Genomic DNA, 18,359 nt, shown 5'->3' on the forward strand with positions numbered 1-18,359 from the left:
CCCTAAGTACTTAGGTACTTCTTTTTGACATTAGTGGTCCGCAGGAACAGATAATGTGCATTGCAGTCTCTTCTAACTCCTGGCAGAAACTGCATGTTGCATATTGTTTTTTTTCCCATTTGAAATGGTCTAACATAATTAGGTACTAATAGCATTGCTAACGCGTCAATCGTGTATTACCCACGCTTTCTTAGCTAACTCCTCCAAAAGGAAACCCGTCGGATTTCTCGTGTGTGTTAGAGGGTAACTGTATTGTTTGTTTGTTTGTTCTAGTGGTGGAGGAGCCGGAGTTCACGGACGTGATTCAGAACATGACGGTGCCGGCCGGGCGAAGCGTGCGTCTAGCTTGCTCTGTCAAAAACCTCGGCTCTTACAAGGTACCTACCAGTTTTAATTTATTTTGCATTAAATAATAACCACAAAGGGCGGATTAAATTAATGCTTCAAGAAACTCTTTTTCCCGTCAATCATAGGGCCGAAAATATATTTTCATTGACACGACAGGCACCTAGCACTGCTCTCGTCGAGTTTTTAGCCACTTCCATGGTTGTTCGAGCGGGTTATATATATATAAATATTATTTTGGTGCCTACAACTTTGTAATTTTTTGAACATTTATTTAATTTTAATTACATGATATATCTACTAAGCTATCATAAAATAATAAAAATTCTATACTAAACATACATAAAAACATATTTACTTTATTTAGGTGACTACTTTTTTGCAGCAAAAGTGGTGCCATTTTATATTAAAGTTTTGGAGTGTACCGTACTAACCGTTGTGTACTTTATTGTGTCACGTTTCCCCCGCTAACCTATTTTGAAATCAAATTTATTCATATAAGCAAGCGTAGTTTTCTACCTATCTCAAATGAATAAGATTACTATTAAGATTTACAAACGTATACTAACGCCGAGGGTACTGAGATTTTAATCTACAAGACAAATGTGCGACATGCCGACTCTGAGGACACATCACTTAACAGCAGACACCTACTCGGCGCAAGACGACAATATGCGTAGAGCACTGAAAGGAAACATAAAATAAGAAGCATTTTATCATTTGATTTAGAACGCGCCGTCGTAATAAAGTGTCCATATAAATGGAGGAAGATATGATTTACAACCCTAACGCGGAGTTTGCACCTCGCTTTCGTTACCAACATGATTTAAAAACAAGACTTACTCACCGCGAACTCAACCTTAACTCGACTAAACAGAATCCAGTTTGCTTTTGCAATTAATACCAAATTTCATACATTGCTGCGTTTGTTACAAACTTTAAAATTATTGCTATTTTAAAATGGCAATAGCCGCATAGTAGATAGTTCTGTTCGAATATAGTATTCGCTTCTAAAGTAACCAGCGGAAGTATTGTTTAAGTTTGGTTTTCTTCACTTACATTTTAGAAATACGTAGGAGTAAACATTATTTTATAGAATAATAGCTGTTGCCCGCGACTTAGTGCACGTGGATTTGTATGTTGGTGGTTATAAATATTCTACGTGAGTATAGAACATTATACAGCCAAAGGTAGCAGCAGTAGAGACGGTTAATCATTTGTTAATAATTTTACAACGCATGACATTTGTCTGTTGCCCATTGTACAGTATGACACCGTAAGATAGTTGTGGATCCGTTAGTTTATAATCTCCCTACCGTCAGTTTATGATTTAACTAGTGAGATATAATCTCGAGTGACTAAGCTGACGAGTGTTTACAATTTTACGGTGACATACATTATATCAAGGTGTGATGTACCTAAGTACTTACTACCTAATCTTACCTTACTTACTTATGTTTCACCCCTTGGGTACATATCAATATTTTTAGTTGGATTTGTTATTTACTTGTAGATCCCACTCGTAGCAGTCGTAGCTCTCGTGCATTACTCATAGTTGTGTTGCTGTTTACAAACGTTAGCATAATTAATCCTGGTATCAGTAGTAAAGTGCCTTTTACATACAGCAAAGTAGGTAAATAATGGTGGTGCTGTATAAATAGCTACCCTCTGGCACAGATAAACAACTAGCTAGACTAGGTTTATATTTGTGCAATATATTAATGTATATGTGTCGTAGCCAGATCGGAAAATTGATCATTTCATGATGTAATTATGTCATGAAAAGATTGGCTGGCCACATCATAAAATCAATTCTAAGAAGCCGAAGCACGGCCTGATCATAGATTTTGAAAATATCAAATATGGCCACGAAATATGCAGTACCTATCTAACATAAAATCGAATCCTTATACATATTACCTAATAATTAAAGTCAACGACGATGGAGTAATAAGGCTTATTTCGTTTTGCGACTGCAGCAACGGGAAATAGGTGATCTCACTGTCGATTTCCTTGATAAATTGAGTTGCTGATGACGTTGCTCCTTTGTTATTGCGGTTCAAACGTCACTCGTTTTATCGAGAAGATTAAGACTGTCTGTTTCCCGATGTTGCAATGCTACACCTGCAATGTTGTACCTTCGCAATCTGAATCTAGTCTTGATAGGAGATGCGCTGAAAATGTTGGTAGAGCTGTTGAGCCGTGTGTCCGCGGGTAGCTGCGGCGAGTCGCCGCCGCCGCGACCGGACGCCGATAAGCCGCGAGTACTCGTATCGCCGGCGTCGGCGCCCACGTTGTCGGCTACACTAACGACGGCTAATTGTATATCTGAGAGAAGATAGTGTGTATATTGATATTATGAAATAAACTGTCGCCTTTTGCGGTTCAATATTCATATTATAAATACGAATTACTTACTTTACTATGTATATAACTCCAACCAATTTTATTAACACCTGCACCTGCCTTAGTAGCACGGTCGCATTTTTATCGTTTGTCACCATGCCTGTCACGTTCTAACAAGTATGTAAGTGCGAAAGTGACGGGCATAGTGATAGTCGATAAAAATGGAACCATGCTGAGCCCGCTGAAAGATATAGAAAGGATGTTAGAACGATAATTAAAAAAAAAGAACAAGGAAAGCATGAATATTAAGCGAAATAACATATATCCGAACTAACATATAGCCAACTCGAGTTTAAGTATCTGGGCTCAATTTGGAGTATATACAGGGTGCCCAGTAATTAGTGGATAACCTTCTAACCACCGACAGAGCACCTTAGGCTGGTCCAGAAAATGCACTTATAGGTCTAGTAAAAGTTTCGTGGTTTTCGAGATAATCGAACTTTTCTGTCTTTTTTAATGGCTAGCTCCATACTTCACTTTAACCACAATCTAGGCCATATCTTTGTCTGTAAAGATGTAATTAGCGTGTGTGATACCATTTCAGAATCAGTATTAGATAAACTATTTTTAAGAAAGTTGGCCATTCTGTTCTCCATACATTTTTTTTTCACCACAAACGATCAAACATATTGAAATTTTTTAAGAAAAAATTGATTGGAATTTTTTGTGTGGCTACCATAAAGCGACAACCATAGGTGGTAACGAAAGGTCCGATCGCTGTGTATCGCTCCAACCTATGGTATTGACATTGAGCGACTTGCGACGGTGGCAGCGATAATCATAGGTTGGAGCGAGACACAGCGATCGGAGCTTTCGTTCCCACCTATGGTTGTCGCTTTATGGTGGCCACACAAAAAATTCCAATCAATTTTTTCTTAAAAAAATTAAATAAGTTTGATCGTTTGTGGTGAAAAAAAAAATGTATGGAGAACAGAATGGCCAACTTTCTTAAAAATAGTTTATCTAATACTGATTCTAAAATGGTATCACACACGCTAATTACATCTTTACAGACAAAGATATGGCCTAGATTGTGGTTAAAGTGAAGTATGGAGCTAGCCATTAAAAAAGACAGAAAAGTTCGATTATCTCGAAAACCACGAAACTTTTACTAGACCTATAAGTGCATTTTCTGGACCAGCCTAAGGTGCTCTGTCGGTGGTTAGAAGGTTATCCACTAATTACTGGGCACCCTGTATATGGCTTATTCTACATATACGCACGCTTATCAGATCGCAAATAAACGCCTTATCAGATATATTTATGAGATGAATTTTCTGGACATTTTTACTTCTTACTATATGTAGGAAACAGATTTAAAATTTAAAGCAAAAATTAGTTTTACCCTATTTTGTTATTTTGTAACGTGCGTAACGTAAGCACGTTTAAGCTAAAACAATCTATATTAAACATTCAATAATTTGTATTTTGAAACCACCTATAAAAAGCTCACATTTGTGTGTGTATGGACCCACCTTTACTGCATGGACCGTAATACGCTCCCACAGGCCTCCGTGGGGGGACTCCGGTCCATTTGAGCCGGCAGTGCACCCAGCACCCCACTTGAGACACAGATTAGTATTAGCTTATCGTGAAACATGTCTACTTGATTTGCTGTCATCAACTATGATTGAGAAAGTCATTAGTTAACTTGAAACTATTTTACTGCTAACAAACATGATACGCTCAGACGCCTGGCGTTGCTAAACTAGAAAGTATCGTTGATCAATGTCAGCTTTGGCACTTTACACGTTTTATCTTTTGTTATTGTTTTACGGGAACGTCCTGGAAAGCTACACGTCGTTGTACTGTTACAGTTTTCAACATTAACCTAACTACAAGCAAAACAAATTCCTTTATGCATAAGTAAAATCACTGGTACAACTAATAGCACCTTAAAAAAAACACGAGGACGTTCTGACTACTTACTGTACCCATTAAAGAAAACTCCTAAAACATCTGTAAGAATTCTATTGATTTCCTATTTAAAAGGGGTATCTTTTTTACTGCATTTACTTACGCTTGTGGCTCGGCACGGCGCGGCCGCAATAAAAGCGGAGATAGTGCGCTCTTACTTGTGAAATAAAGGCTTAGCGGAGGGAGCCATCACCGTTGCCCTGTATTGACAACAAGAAGCGGATTTCCCCGAAAGCCTCGCCTGTGCCATTAGTTTCCCGCATCGGTTAAAAAGATTTGCCTCTTCGACCGTCTTTATATAGAATTATTGACTTGTGAAAATATTGCGATGAAAAACAAAATACCTAGGTAGTGGGTACTGTTCCAGAGAATTTAAAGCAATATTTTTATCGAATGTAGGTATATTATGTGGAATACCTAGTCCGATTTCTGCTCAGTAAACTTTCATGGGCTTACGCTTGGCTTTATGCCTATGCTTGAAGTGCCAACATCACACCGATAGTACATAAGTATACCTACATGCTTTGTATGTTTTTGATCAATTTAGTGAATAATTCATTTTTATGCACGATAAAATAATAATTTAGTAGTAGATAAGAAGAGAGTTAAAAGTATTACCTAATATTTATAATACTAGTATGGTGTAGGGTAGATTCAGTTTTCTGCCAACAAACTGCTCTGCTGTTTGGCATATAAGTAAAGTGCTTATAACTATTACTGTACTTAATCTCATTTTTTTAAATAAATAATTAAAAACAAAATAATAATAATAAAGTAGGATTTTTAATAGCCTTAACTGCATAAATATTTATTGAATTAAACAAAATTGTAATATGTACTTAGAAACTCTATAATCATTGTTGCAATTTCGCATTACCTACTGCTCCATGAATTCACGATACATTTGGTATTTTATACGTACGCCGCGGAAGTATGCGCACGTAGTCGGTTCATCGGCATGAAATGTCAGATAGTCGGCAGTATCACGTATGTGGGTTTGCAATAACATGCCACAACGAGTCGCAACAATGTTATACTCGCGCCGCATGCCGCACGAGCTGCTCTGACGGAGCACAGGCGTATTACCATCCCTGCCGGGCTGAACCCAAACGCCCGGCGACTAGAGCACTCGTTGCAATGCCCGCTCGGAATGGAATGATCACAATTACATATGGAATACAGACAGGGATACTTAATTACGAATTTTGAAAATGCAAAATTGGTTAATGGTTTCCATCTGTGTTTTTCCAAGTTCCACTCCCATCCTGTTAGCTTTGTTTGTGCCAAACACTTTGAACCAATTGTGCTATTAACAATGTGCAAAAAAACTAGTGAGACTTATTGGCTACTTTCTTGACGAGTGAAATTAGTTCTTCTTTACGAAACGGCTAATCAAAAAGATGTCTAAGATCAATTACTACTTCGAATTTGACAAGTAATGTAGATGGCGCTGTACTGTTCCGTACGAGTACATTATGCGCCTGCGATATAAAGACAATAACTCTTTGGTTTGGTTACTAAGAGCTTAGGTACCTACTATAGGAGACTAACGTTGTGACATCATAATGATATTGTGATACTGAAGGTGATGAAACATCTTCTTTTTATTAATTGTTGCTAATTTTAAATGCGGGTTCATTCATTCCTCGGAATAATAAACCAACAGGAACCGCCATTAACAGGCGTTCCCCTCTGCCAAAAGTCGGCGGCCGCCGGTCAAGGAGGTTATATAAAACTAGTTGCCATACGTCATACGCCATTCAGCAAACGTCAGTCTAAGCGGAATATTAGGAGCAGAAAATGCCGAATTGTAGCGTTTTCTCCTGTAAAAACCGATCGGAAACGTCTAGCGTACTTACAAAACACGTTTCTTTTCATATGTAAGTACTATTACATGTAAATATTATGAAATAGTGTACTAATTTAGCAAAAAACTAAAAAACATTGTCAATCTGAAGGTGATACCACTTCATGGTACTAGATCTAATTTAGGGTAAAATTTAAAGAAGACTTTCTAAATATTCATTAGGTATACCTAACTTCTAATTTGCGTTGCTTATTGTTATATAATTTATATAACACCTTATTTTTATATCAACATAATCCATTCAATGAAATAAATAGTATAAATCATAAATAACGTGATATTACCGATATAGGGTAATTGTGCTAGTTTCCGTCCATGCTCTAGTCTCTAGTTTCCGTCCACATGACAGATTAGCAAATAACATATTTGATATTTAATTTGCTACTTGCCAAATACATTTTTTATGTAGATAGACTTATTGTCTCGACATTAAGGATTGCATTAAGTCCAAATTTGTGCAGCAATGGAGATTTATATTCAATTTCGTCAAGTGGACGAAAACTAGAGCTGGACGAAAACTAACGCACCTACCCTACTACTGTTTGAAAATTCATTTTTGTCTTAGTTTCTATCGTATATTTTTTATTTGACATGTCCAATGTTTGTATTATAATTTATTTATTTTAAGGTATTTACTGCCGTCATTTTCCATAAATAGGCACTTTTAATTTATTACTCTGGTATCACTCTACCATAGTCAGTGATGGGACACCATAAAAACCAATATCGATAAAATCTATATGAACATTATAAATAGATTGTTATTTTGATTTATTTTTTTAGATTTCCAAAAGATGCAATAAATTTTAAACATAAGTAGTTTTCAGCTTACCAAGCCATCGAAAACCTAAAAATATTGCAATATCAGTCACGTTTTAAATATCTAAGAACTGCATAAGTAAGTTTGTAATTCCATATAAATATATGCTATTACAAAGTTACTGTTGCAGTTCCTACAAATAGTAGGTAAAGTAAAGGTATACTACGATGTATGCACGATGTGAGTATGAATAAAGATGTGTTTCGTTATGATATGTGTATACATAGTATGGGTATGAGTACCCGAAAGAAGGACTGTCTACAAAAAGAGATGAGATCCAAGTCAAGTCATTATAAGTATTACAAATTAAACATATCTTATTGATACGGTTTTAACACCCCCTGGCACTGATTAAAATAACCGACTTAGTTTCACATTAGCATTACATCTCAAAACTTTTTTGTAGTAGAAGCGTTGCGAGACTTGCACCTTTTTACATGTAATGTTTTTGATGGTTATAATTTTATTGACTAAAGCAGACAGTTAAAATTCAGTCAATAAAATATCGACAATATTATCGACAAGTCCCTCGCACTTCTACGTTTACTTAGAACTGACATCATCTCGTTCACGGACAGGGTTGTCTGTGTTTGTTCTTGTATTTGTGTGAATATAGTTTATGCTAGTGTTTGATAATTTTGTCGTGTGCGTGTGTAGCGACGCATGCAAAAAATGCATTAGTGTTTATATTGTTTGTGTGCGTTCCTCGCCCCCCGCGCCGAAAACGGCAGAATTTTTCACATAGAAATTAGTGCGTGTCACCACTCCATATTGGATTATTACTCCGAGATTCATTCGGATGGGTATATTATGGAAATAACGTAAAGTTATATTGAGATTAGGTATTCTATACTAAAAACCTAATAAACTATTTATACACATATTAGGTGCTGAAAACGGATCCGATATAAATTTTAAACATATTACAAATACATTATTGACCACGATCTGTGCCAGGTACCTGCAGGTACTTCTTGAAGTTGCCAAAGCATTTCCGGGCGACACTACTCACGTCAACCTCCAAATAACTTATTGGCCGAAGATTCCGCGAAAAGTTGGAGAGCCCTCGGCTCGAATCCGTTCCCGAAGAGATCTCTAAGTGGGCTTTTAGTGGGAGTAAGCTAAGCCGTCTCCTGCAAGATGTTCGCTCATTTCTATCTGCGCCATTGCATTAGCTCTAGGTAGACGTTGTTGCTATTAGTCGTTCGTCGTTCCATTGGCCCCGCGTGTGCCACTTACAAAAAAATATTTTTCTGTCTTTCATACTAGTGTTGATTTCCTATTTTAAGTACCTATATTCGACTTCGACTAGATGTGAATTAACGCTCATATTGGAAGTGCATTAAGCGCACTTATTAATTTCTTCACCGTCGTCCAGTCATCGATCCATTGTCTATCACTATCATCAATGGTCATCATCATCGGTATCATCAATTTTGACGACTGGTCTGGCCTAGTGGGTAGTGACCCTGCCTGTGAAGCCGCGGTCCTGGGTTCGAATCCCAGTAAGGGCATTTATTTGTGTGATGAGCACAGATATTTGTTCCTGAGTCATGGTTGTTTTCTATGTATATAAGTATTTGTTTATTATACAATATATCGTTGTCTGAGTACCCACAACACAAGCTTTCTTGAGCTTACCGTGGGGCTTAGTCAATCTGTGTAATAATGTCCTATAATATTTATTTATTTATTTATTTATTTAAAATTTATTTATTTAATGGTCAATGCAAACTTTGTGGAGTAACTTTACCAAAAACTGAGTAAAACTGTCCTCATATGTATATAAATAAACTGATTAATGCTAATACGTAGATTGTCGTAGATAACCCAAACAAGCTTAAAATTTGATTATAAAAATCGAATTAAAAGTACCTAAATTTCGTTTAAAATTATTATATAATGTACACAAAAACTGAAATGTTGAATTTAGGTGAATCTTATACCTTTAAACGAGCAATTTTTCGGGGATGAAATTTGCTAAATATACGGACGGAAAATCGATATATGTAGCTAGGTCTTATCTATGGGAAACTCTTTTTATATGTTTTTTGAGCAAAGGTCTCTCAGATACAGGTATTCGACATTTAATATAAGCACCTACAATTATCATATCATGATACGTACGTATCACAAACGTGCAATGAACGATTGCGCGACACATGGCTGCAATTAGCAATAAACTGTTGTTCGCAAAATCAAAACCGCGATAAACGGTTGCTCGACAGATCGGTTTCGCGATGAACGTTAGCTCGATAGATCGATATCGCGAAAAACCTATAAATAGCTCGACAAAACGCTTGTACAACACAACTTTAGTGCGACAAAATGGCATATCGAATGTTAGGTGTTACGACGAACGCTTATAGGTACAACTCTACCACATGGAACGGCGACTTTTGTAGCGATTTGCAACGCGCGGCTGAAGCGATGCGGTATCAACACAAGCGCGCGACTGTCGCGATGTCATCGTGTGCGATTTCCCATACTCGTACTGTCGACCAACAGTTTGTCGTACCTAATAGCGATCTGCCATACAATCGTTCATCGCATATTTGTAATTCGAAGTTCAAAGTCACACGCTATTACACGAAAAAATAATACGACCCACGATTTTACGTTAAAACTTATAGTAAGGTTTTATATTTACCTTGTTGCGTACGGTACCCTGTAAATAGTGATATTGGCTAATACAAATATTATTTATCAAATAAACGTCCTCAAGTTGAACTCAATGCTGCGGATCTGCTATCTCTGAGGACTTGAAAGCCCGCGAAATCTCTTAAGTAGTTTTGCGACCTTTTATATCTTTTAGCTTTGATGTATTTTTCGAAACCAGATTATTTTATTACGACATCAAGTTGAATAAAACATTTATCAGGATGAACTTCTGTGCAGACATTAGAATTTTTATCAAATGGTACTTCATAATAGTAGCTAATTTATCTATTTTAACTTTTTTTTATAATGACAAAATACTGCGTTTAACTTGTAGGAACAGCGAACATATTGAATACAGATTAGGTATGTACCTACATATATTTATCTGAACAAAAATATATTTTATTTTTTACATAAAAAATACGATCAAGTATAAATATAGAAGGAATATGGAATGATATAAAGAATACATCCTTATTGAGTTGACCTTGTCTTTAACTTTTAACATTGTTGTAGCTATTTTGACGCTGAGATAAGATTAACAGACCCGTTATCAATGTTGCTATTCATTGAAAATAAGGGTTATGAAGACCATCTACCATATCCGAACCCTAACTTTCACATTCTTCGCTTCCAAATTCTCCCAAGTAATAACTATTTAAATAATAATATCCATTGAAATCACAATCAGCTACGTAAAAATAGTAGATTTGTAAAAAAAACTATAGGTAATAAGCTAGCTTCTTAAATACCTATTATGTTTAATTTCTAAATACCATTGACACAATTGTTGGTGTAGTTATGACTTAGTGCTAGAGTCAGACCAAGATAACTCGGCAGCGATTTTGATAGACTGTGCAAGTGTTATTATAATTGTCATAATTTCATAGAAGTTTGTCGTTTAAAATAACACTTGCACAGCTGCGAAGGCAGAGTGTCGTACTAAAGGCGAATTAACCCCTCGAATACTGCCTGTCTAATTTGATCATTGAAAAAGTGACCTTGATATTTACAAAAATACAATAGATTAAAATTCCGACGCACGGATCCGTGTCTAAGCATACGTGGGGTTAAGGATGATATGTACGTAGTTTTACCAACCCTTATTTTCAATTAACTGCAACATTGATAACGGGGAGTGGGTATTATACATAGCATAAGCAGGGCAAGATATATCACGTACGTATACGTATTCATAATTAATATAACAAATTATGTATTGTTACGTTCGTGCGTTTAAGCAAAACTTTTTTCGGTCCAATTAGATATATCAAGATGAAAACCCCACCCACAGTAGGTATAAAATATGAATATAATAAGACGAAGCGCTCTTAAACGTTTCATAATTAAATCTGTCGTAACACGTCCACGGATCTCCTGCGGCGATGAGTCCGTCGTTAAAGAGGTTCGGTGCGGTGCGCGGCAGAATGGGCAAAGTTCGCAACGAGTCCATTATAAATCAAACGACGCCTTCCAGGCATATCCTGAGGGACCCGGCCGCCCGGGCGCCGCGCCGCCGACTACCAAACTTCAACTTCGCCTAAATGCCTCAACAATTAAGATAAAAAGAAAGAACGGCCTAAATTAAAGGTGGTTAGAAGATAACGAGTTAATAGCCGCCTTCGTCAAAGTTTAGGACAGAAACGTCGGTACGGTCGGTACGCATCAATTTTGCCTTCACCGTCGAAACCCCAACGTACCGGTGAGATTTTGAAGTTTACAAGCCAGACAATTTTGTGGTTCAGACTTGACCATGTTAGTACAAAGTCTGCTACAGTTGAGAATTTAATGCCACTATTTTACAATGTTTTGCAACATTTGGTATTCCTATAAGTACCTAGAGTCAGAGTCAAAGTGATCAAATATATCGCAACACATCTTTATTCCTAAGGTAACAATAATATTTTTTACAGAATAATGTGTCGTATCGAGTACAGTATCTTCTTGTTCAGCCTCTATCAACTACGCTAATGGGCAAGCAATTTTAAAATTATTTGCAAATTGCAGGCCTGCCTCATTAAGTGTATGCGCGGAGTTGCAGCACTCGAGACGTCCGGACGGACTTTCTTGCGAGGTGACGTTGAGATTAACTCGCTTAGGGTCTCAGACGAACGAGATTAGTCGCTGCTGCGGCCATTTAATATCAGATTTACCTCAGCCTGCCTCGTTATCTACTTTGCTTTTGAGATTTACATTTTTCATAGGATTAAATACTTATGCTAGGTCCGTGTTGAAATCGGTTTTATTTTAATAACATTTAACTTGAAGTCGGCTTGATTTGAGATGTTGACTAACTTGTACCTACTTTACTCTTGATGTATTAAATACGTAGGTATTACATTTTAATTATTATTTACCTACAAATTACACCTAGCAAATATGAGAACAATGAATAAAAGTATGTATTATGCACATAAATCAGTTACGTTGTTAATTTTACACTTTCTGTAACTAAGTAATGTTATAATCCAAATTCCTCGGAAGTTGGGTTATTACAAAATATTTCGCACCGCCCCGCCACGCGCCCCACTTCCTAAAGTTCAACACTCAACGCTTATCTCTCAACCGCTTATAAAATTTTGATTTCTCTTTAATATTATCTTAATTGTTGAAACAATCCTGATAACTTTGTGAAATATTCCTTTGCGCTGGAATACAGCTATACCTATAGGTAAATGGTCTAACTTTATGCAGTATTTAGTTACTTCAAAAACTGAAAACATTGGTGCATTCAATTACTTAGAAATATTTATTTATTAAAGTTTTGTGGTTAACACGAAAACCATACAGGTTTATCTTTTATCAGTCATATATTATTTGTTTGTGATTATTCAATATAGTAACAGTATTATTAGACTGTAATCTCTTCATTGAGTACGGTATTAATTGTAAATTGTCAATATTATTACAGGGATATCGGGAAAGTTGTCGATCCAGGTGGCGACAACAGGGGGAGGTAATTGAATCAGGTCTCCTCAGACGGACACACCGACGATTAGATTAGACGCCGGCCACAATTAGGCAGATCAGATTTCCATCGCTTGTCTTGTGAACCTCGTATCTTGGTCAATAGCTAGTTAAAAAAGAAACCCTGTAACAAGACAAATAAAGTTCACATTTCGTTAAGCTCTAGAGATATAGATATGCTGCTGAGAAAGTAAAAAACCGGCCAAGTGCGAGTCGGACTCGCGCACGGAGGGTTCCGCACCATCAACAAAAATAGAGCAAAACAAGCAAAAAAACGGTCACCCATCCAAGTACTGACCCCGCCCGACGTTGCTTAACTTCGGTCAAAAATCACGTTTGTTGTATGGGAGCCCCACTTAAATCTTTATTTTATTCTGTTTTTAGTATTTGTTGTTATAGCGGCAACAGAAATACATCATCTGTGAAAATTTCAACTGTCTAGCTCTCACGGTTCGTGAGATACAGCCTGGTGACAGACGGACGGAGGACGGACGGACAGCGGAGTCTTAGTAATAGGGTCCCGTTTTTACCCTTTGGGTACGGAACCCTAAAAAGAAATTTACAACCTCCTGCACCGCGTACCCTTCGGAAATGCAAGCATCTGAGTTCTTGTCTAATCAACATCTCGTATCTCGTGGCTGTTAAGGCCCGACGCGAGATAATATGCTCAATCTTACGCTCTACATTTACACCAATAATTTATTCATCAGTGATAGATCCCCATCCTATTATAAAAGTTGATCAGTATGAATTTATAGGTAATACTGAACTACTTTTATTATGGGACCAATGCCATCGCGAAACAAAATTGACTGGCCCATAGAAATCAGTGGCGTCTCATCAACCGGAATGTATGAAACAACCAAACATTTTATTAAATTGTATTGTCTCGGAGAAGACCACGGGGACAACGTCGTCCTCGAAACGTCGGAGGTAAATCTTAAAACTTAGATACGCGATTAAGTCCCGTTGTACAATTTAATAAAGTGTAAAAATCGTGAAAGTTTAAATCAGTGTTAACCAAAAAAATTTTCGCTATTTCGTCATTTAAAAAAATCACCTGTACATCAACTTGTGTTATAAATGTTATAGTATTTTCCATAATGTCAATATCCAAAGAGGAAAATGAGGAAGTACTACGTTTGTCTCGGCCGAATTTGACCTTACCATGAACAGAGTTTCGTTCTCATTTTAAAACTACGTGTTGGATTGTAATGAAACTGTGCACATACAATGACATGAGGTATATCTATAGGTAATTAGGTATGCCTGTAATTAGATTATATAGCTCCAACTTATAAAACAAACCAAATAGAGTCAAAACAAGTTTTGTATGAAAACTTAATTTCGCCAGCTACAATAAACTAATAACAGGCATAGATATACCTTATCCTATTGTAAGTACAGAAGCTACATAAACTAATAACAGGCATAGATATACCTTATCCTATTGTAAGTACAGAGTTTCAGAGCAATCTAACTAGTCGTTTTAAAATGAGAGCGTAACTACGTTTGTATGGAGACCCGAGCTTGCTGAGGAGTGCGGACTCATAAATTAAATAAAGATTTTTACACTCGTAGCGATCATCAGAATTAAAATAATATTTGAATATTATCAAAATAGCACACTACAATTTGATAGAGTCTGTTCGGAAAGAGTCGTGGAATGTATTGGGCCCCCATACATTCCACGACTCTTCTCTGTCCGCACAGGGGGCCGATTTTTGAAATTCGACCGCTCGATTTCGTGTATTTCGTTCAGTAATATCTCCACTAGTAGGCATGTAAATTCCACTAATAGAATTGGAAACGAGTGGTCAATACCACTAGATTCCAAATTTCTATCGCTCGTATTTCCATAATCAGCATTTCGCATTTTTCCACCGATTTTCGCTTAACGAAATAGAGCGATAGAAATTCAAAAATCGGCCCCCAGACTCTAAACACGTGTATTTCATAAATTCTTTAAACTCCTAATGGTCATATGTCAATGTTAGTATGTCGATTAAAATAATCCAAGGTATTATTATTTCATAATTTAAGTACACTTTAACATCTTGGAAGGCTCAGGTTCCGCCGCAAGTCAGGTCGTCATCATTAGAGGGGTTACCGTCCCATTGCATAATAAAATGGGCAAAGTTTCCTCAAGTCCATTATAAATTAGACAGCGGCTGAGAGCCGCATCACTTAAGATAGGTAAGATGTGACCCGGCACGAGTCTCGGCGCCCAAACTTCCCCTATATTGCCCCCGCAATCTTGATAAAAAGAACTAACCTACCCATGAATCAAACTTAGAGCTGGATTAAGAGATAAAAGATGCGCGTCGAACTTCTGAAACTTAAGGCATTTTCTTCTGAAACCAGCTTAATTTTTACTTTAATAGCTTATTAAGATGGACTTTGTACTTCAAGATACGCAAACTTTTCTTAATAACCAATAGCAAAACTTGATCACAGAGCTCGGTAGCTTCGAACATGGGTACTTTGGGATCTATTTCACCTGAATAATTAAGTTTGAATCATTCCGGGGCGTAGATTAAAAGTAGCAGGGTTGTTGGAAGCATAACAATCTCTGTAAAATGCATTTTAAGCGCTTAATGCTGCGGAAATTGGTGTGAAGCGGGGACGCGATGGCAGCTCCGTGCAATTACACAGATGTCGCGCCCGCGCCGCGCCGCCCGGCACTCGTAAATGTTCAAGTTCAGATGTTTCCTTTATTGTTTCATTTAACCATCACTGCTAATGTTTTGTCTTAGGTGTCCGTATAATTTACGCGCTACTGGTGCCCAAACACTTGTTGTATTCATTCGAAGTCGATTAATTGCAAGGCGATTTATCGTAGCTAGATATTTACATAAGTACCTAGATATTTTGTTCTTACTTTCATTATTTGAACGATAGCTTTTATTTTTTATTAAATAAGACTTGTATACTTGAATGGGAGACGTTTTCTTTAATTTCCGTTACGTCACTCGTCAAATTGGAAGAACGATTGGAAATTATTGAGACACCGCATCTCCCCCTGCGTCTCCCTGCTCACTCCGCGAAAGGCATGTCCACATTTTTAATATCACGTGACGTGTCATGTTCACGATAAAGAAGTGAAGTGAACATTGAATGAGTTCGTTTTAATAACAACCCAATTCATATCTAAGGGAATTCCATTACCTCCAATATTATGCGTCTTTAAAAATGTATAGGTACTTACATACTTTTGGTAGTGTAGCGTGTTATTAACAAATTATACGATACCAACCAGATAATCGTACTACGTAATGACTAGTAAAATAAAGTAATAAAGCATATGGAAAATTAAAGCTCTAATATTTTAATCCTGTTGTTTGATTTTTTGTTCCCAGTTAAGAAAGATATAAAAGATAAAGATAAAAGATTTTTGTACGAACACGTACATACAACAACAGCAAGAACAGAAGAGAACAATAAGTGTGCATCACGAAATGGACCCCACTCAGAAACTCTATGAACTCTATGGTTCTATAGTCTTCCCTACATCTTATACCTATTACCTTTAAACTATATATGTATGGCAATTCTTGTATAATGTATATATATAGGTAGGTAAATATATTACGGGGATTTCGAAAACGGCTCTCACGATTTCGATGAGATTTGCTATATGGGGGTTTTCGGGGGCGAAAACTCAGTCTTCTCTGGGTAAACGCGCAATTTTGAGTTTTTATATGTTTACCGAGCAAAACTCGGGCTCCCAGATATTATCTTTATAAGTACATAAAATATCGCTCAAAAACTTCTTTACTTTCGGAAACCTCATAATAGTCACACATTACGCACCATAATAGTCGAGTTCTAAAGTGAAATAAAAAGTATTTATGCCAAAATATAGAATTTCCCAGACACTTGTATATAGTCGTAGCTGTGGGAGAAAAAAAAACATCTAAGTAGTTAATTTTTTTTTTCTTATTTTGCTTATTAGATATGTACATTACCTACCACTATTACAAGTAGTCTCAGTAAATACCATGACCTAGGTATTATTTTTGACGAACATGGATTCAGAATGCAAATTCAATATTCCCGCTTGACGCACTGTTTGCACAACAATCATGCACTAATAAAAAACTATTCTGCACAGGTAGCATGGATGCACTTCGAGCAAAGCGCAATATTGACCGTGCACAACCACGTCATCACGCGCAACCCGCGCGTCAGCGTCACGCACGACAAGCACCGCACGTGGTTCCTGCACATCTCGGACGTGCGCGAGGAGGACCGCGGCCGCTACATGTGCCAAATCAACACGGTCACCGCTAAAACGCAGTTCGGATACTTGCACGTCGTAGGTAAGGAAGTAATATCTCTCCAAACAACTTGCTCGTGAGGGTCATGTACGACAAGCACCGCACGTGGTTCCTGCACATCTTGGACGTGCGCGAGGAGGACCGCGGCCGCTACATGTGCCAGATCAACACGGTCATGGCTAAAACGCAGTTCGGATACTTGCACGTCGTAGGTAAGGAAGTAATGTCTCTCCATACAACTTGCTCGTGAGGGTCATGTACGACAAGCACCGTACGTGGTTCCTGCACATCTCGGACGTGCGCGAGGAGGACCGCGGCCGCTACATGTGCCAGATCAACACGGTCACGGCTAAAACGCAGTTCGGATACTTGCACGTCGTAGGTAAGGAAGTAATGTCTCTCCATACAACTTGCTCGTGAGGGTCATGTACGACAAGCACCGTACGTGGTTCCTGCACATCTCGGACGTGCGCGAGGAGGACCGCGACCGCTATATGTGCCAGATCAACACGGTCACCGCTAAAACGCAGTTCGGATACTTGCACGTCGTAGGTAAGGAAGTAATGTCTCTCCATACAACTTGCTCGTGAGGGTCATGTACGACAAGCACCGCACGTGGTTCCTGCACATCTCGGACGTGCGCGAGGAGGACCGCGGCCGCTACATGTGCCAGATCAACACGGTCACGGCTAAAACGCAGTTCGGATACTTGCACGTCGTAGGTAAGGAAGTAATGTCTCTCCATACAACTTGCTCGTGAGGGTCATGTACGACAAGCACCGCACGTGGTTCCTGCACATCTCGGACGTGCGCGAGGAGGACTGCGGCCGCTACATGTGCCAGATCAACACGGTCACCGCTAAAACGCAGTTCGGATACTTGCACGTCGTAGGTAAGGAAGTAATGTCTCTCCATACAACTTGCTCGTGAGGGTCATGTACGACAAGCACCGCACGTGGTTCCTGCACATCTCGGACGTGCGCGAGGAGGACCGCGGCCGCTACATGTGCCAGATCAACACGGTCACCGCTAAAACGCAGTTCGGATACTTGCACGTCGTAGGTAAGGAAGTAATGTCTCTCCATACAACTTGCTC

The 18,359-nt window shown here is 38.0% G+C and overlaps 2 protein-coding genes across 2 annotated transcripts in view; one reads left to right on the forward strand and one right to left on the reverse strand.

The window, feature by feature from the left end:
- The window catches only part of LOC134647233 (negative elongation factor D), a 387,727-nt gene that overhangs the window by 313,657 nt on the left and 55,711 nt on the right, over positions 1 to 18,359 (reverse strand). The gene's annotated exons all lie outside the window — the stretch shown is intronic.
- LOC134647251 (lachesin-like) overlaps positions 1 to 18,359 on the forward strand; it is a 126,999-nt gene that overhangs the window by 101,894 nt on the left and 6,746 nt on the right. The window contains exons 2-3 of the mRNA XM_063501522.1: positions 274 to 377; positions 17,098 to 17,305. Coding sequence (XP_063357592.1) covers positions 274 to 377; positions 17,098 to 17,305 — 312 coding nt within the window. The remainder of the gene's footprint in view (positions 1 to 273; positions 378 to 17,097; positions 17,306 to 18,359) is intronic.

Source organism: Cydia amplana, chromosome 4 (genome assembly GCF_948474715.1).
Source record: "Cydia amplana chromosome 4, ilCydAmpl1.1, whole genome shotgun sequence".
NCBI lineage: Eukaryota > Metazoa > Arthropoda > Insecta > Lepidoptera > Tortricidae > Cydia > Cydia amplana.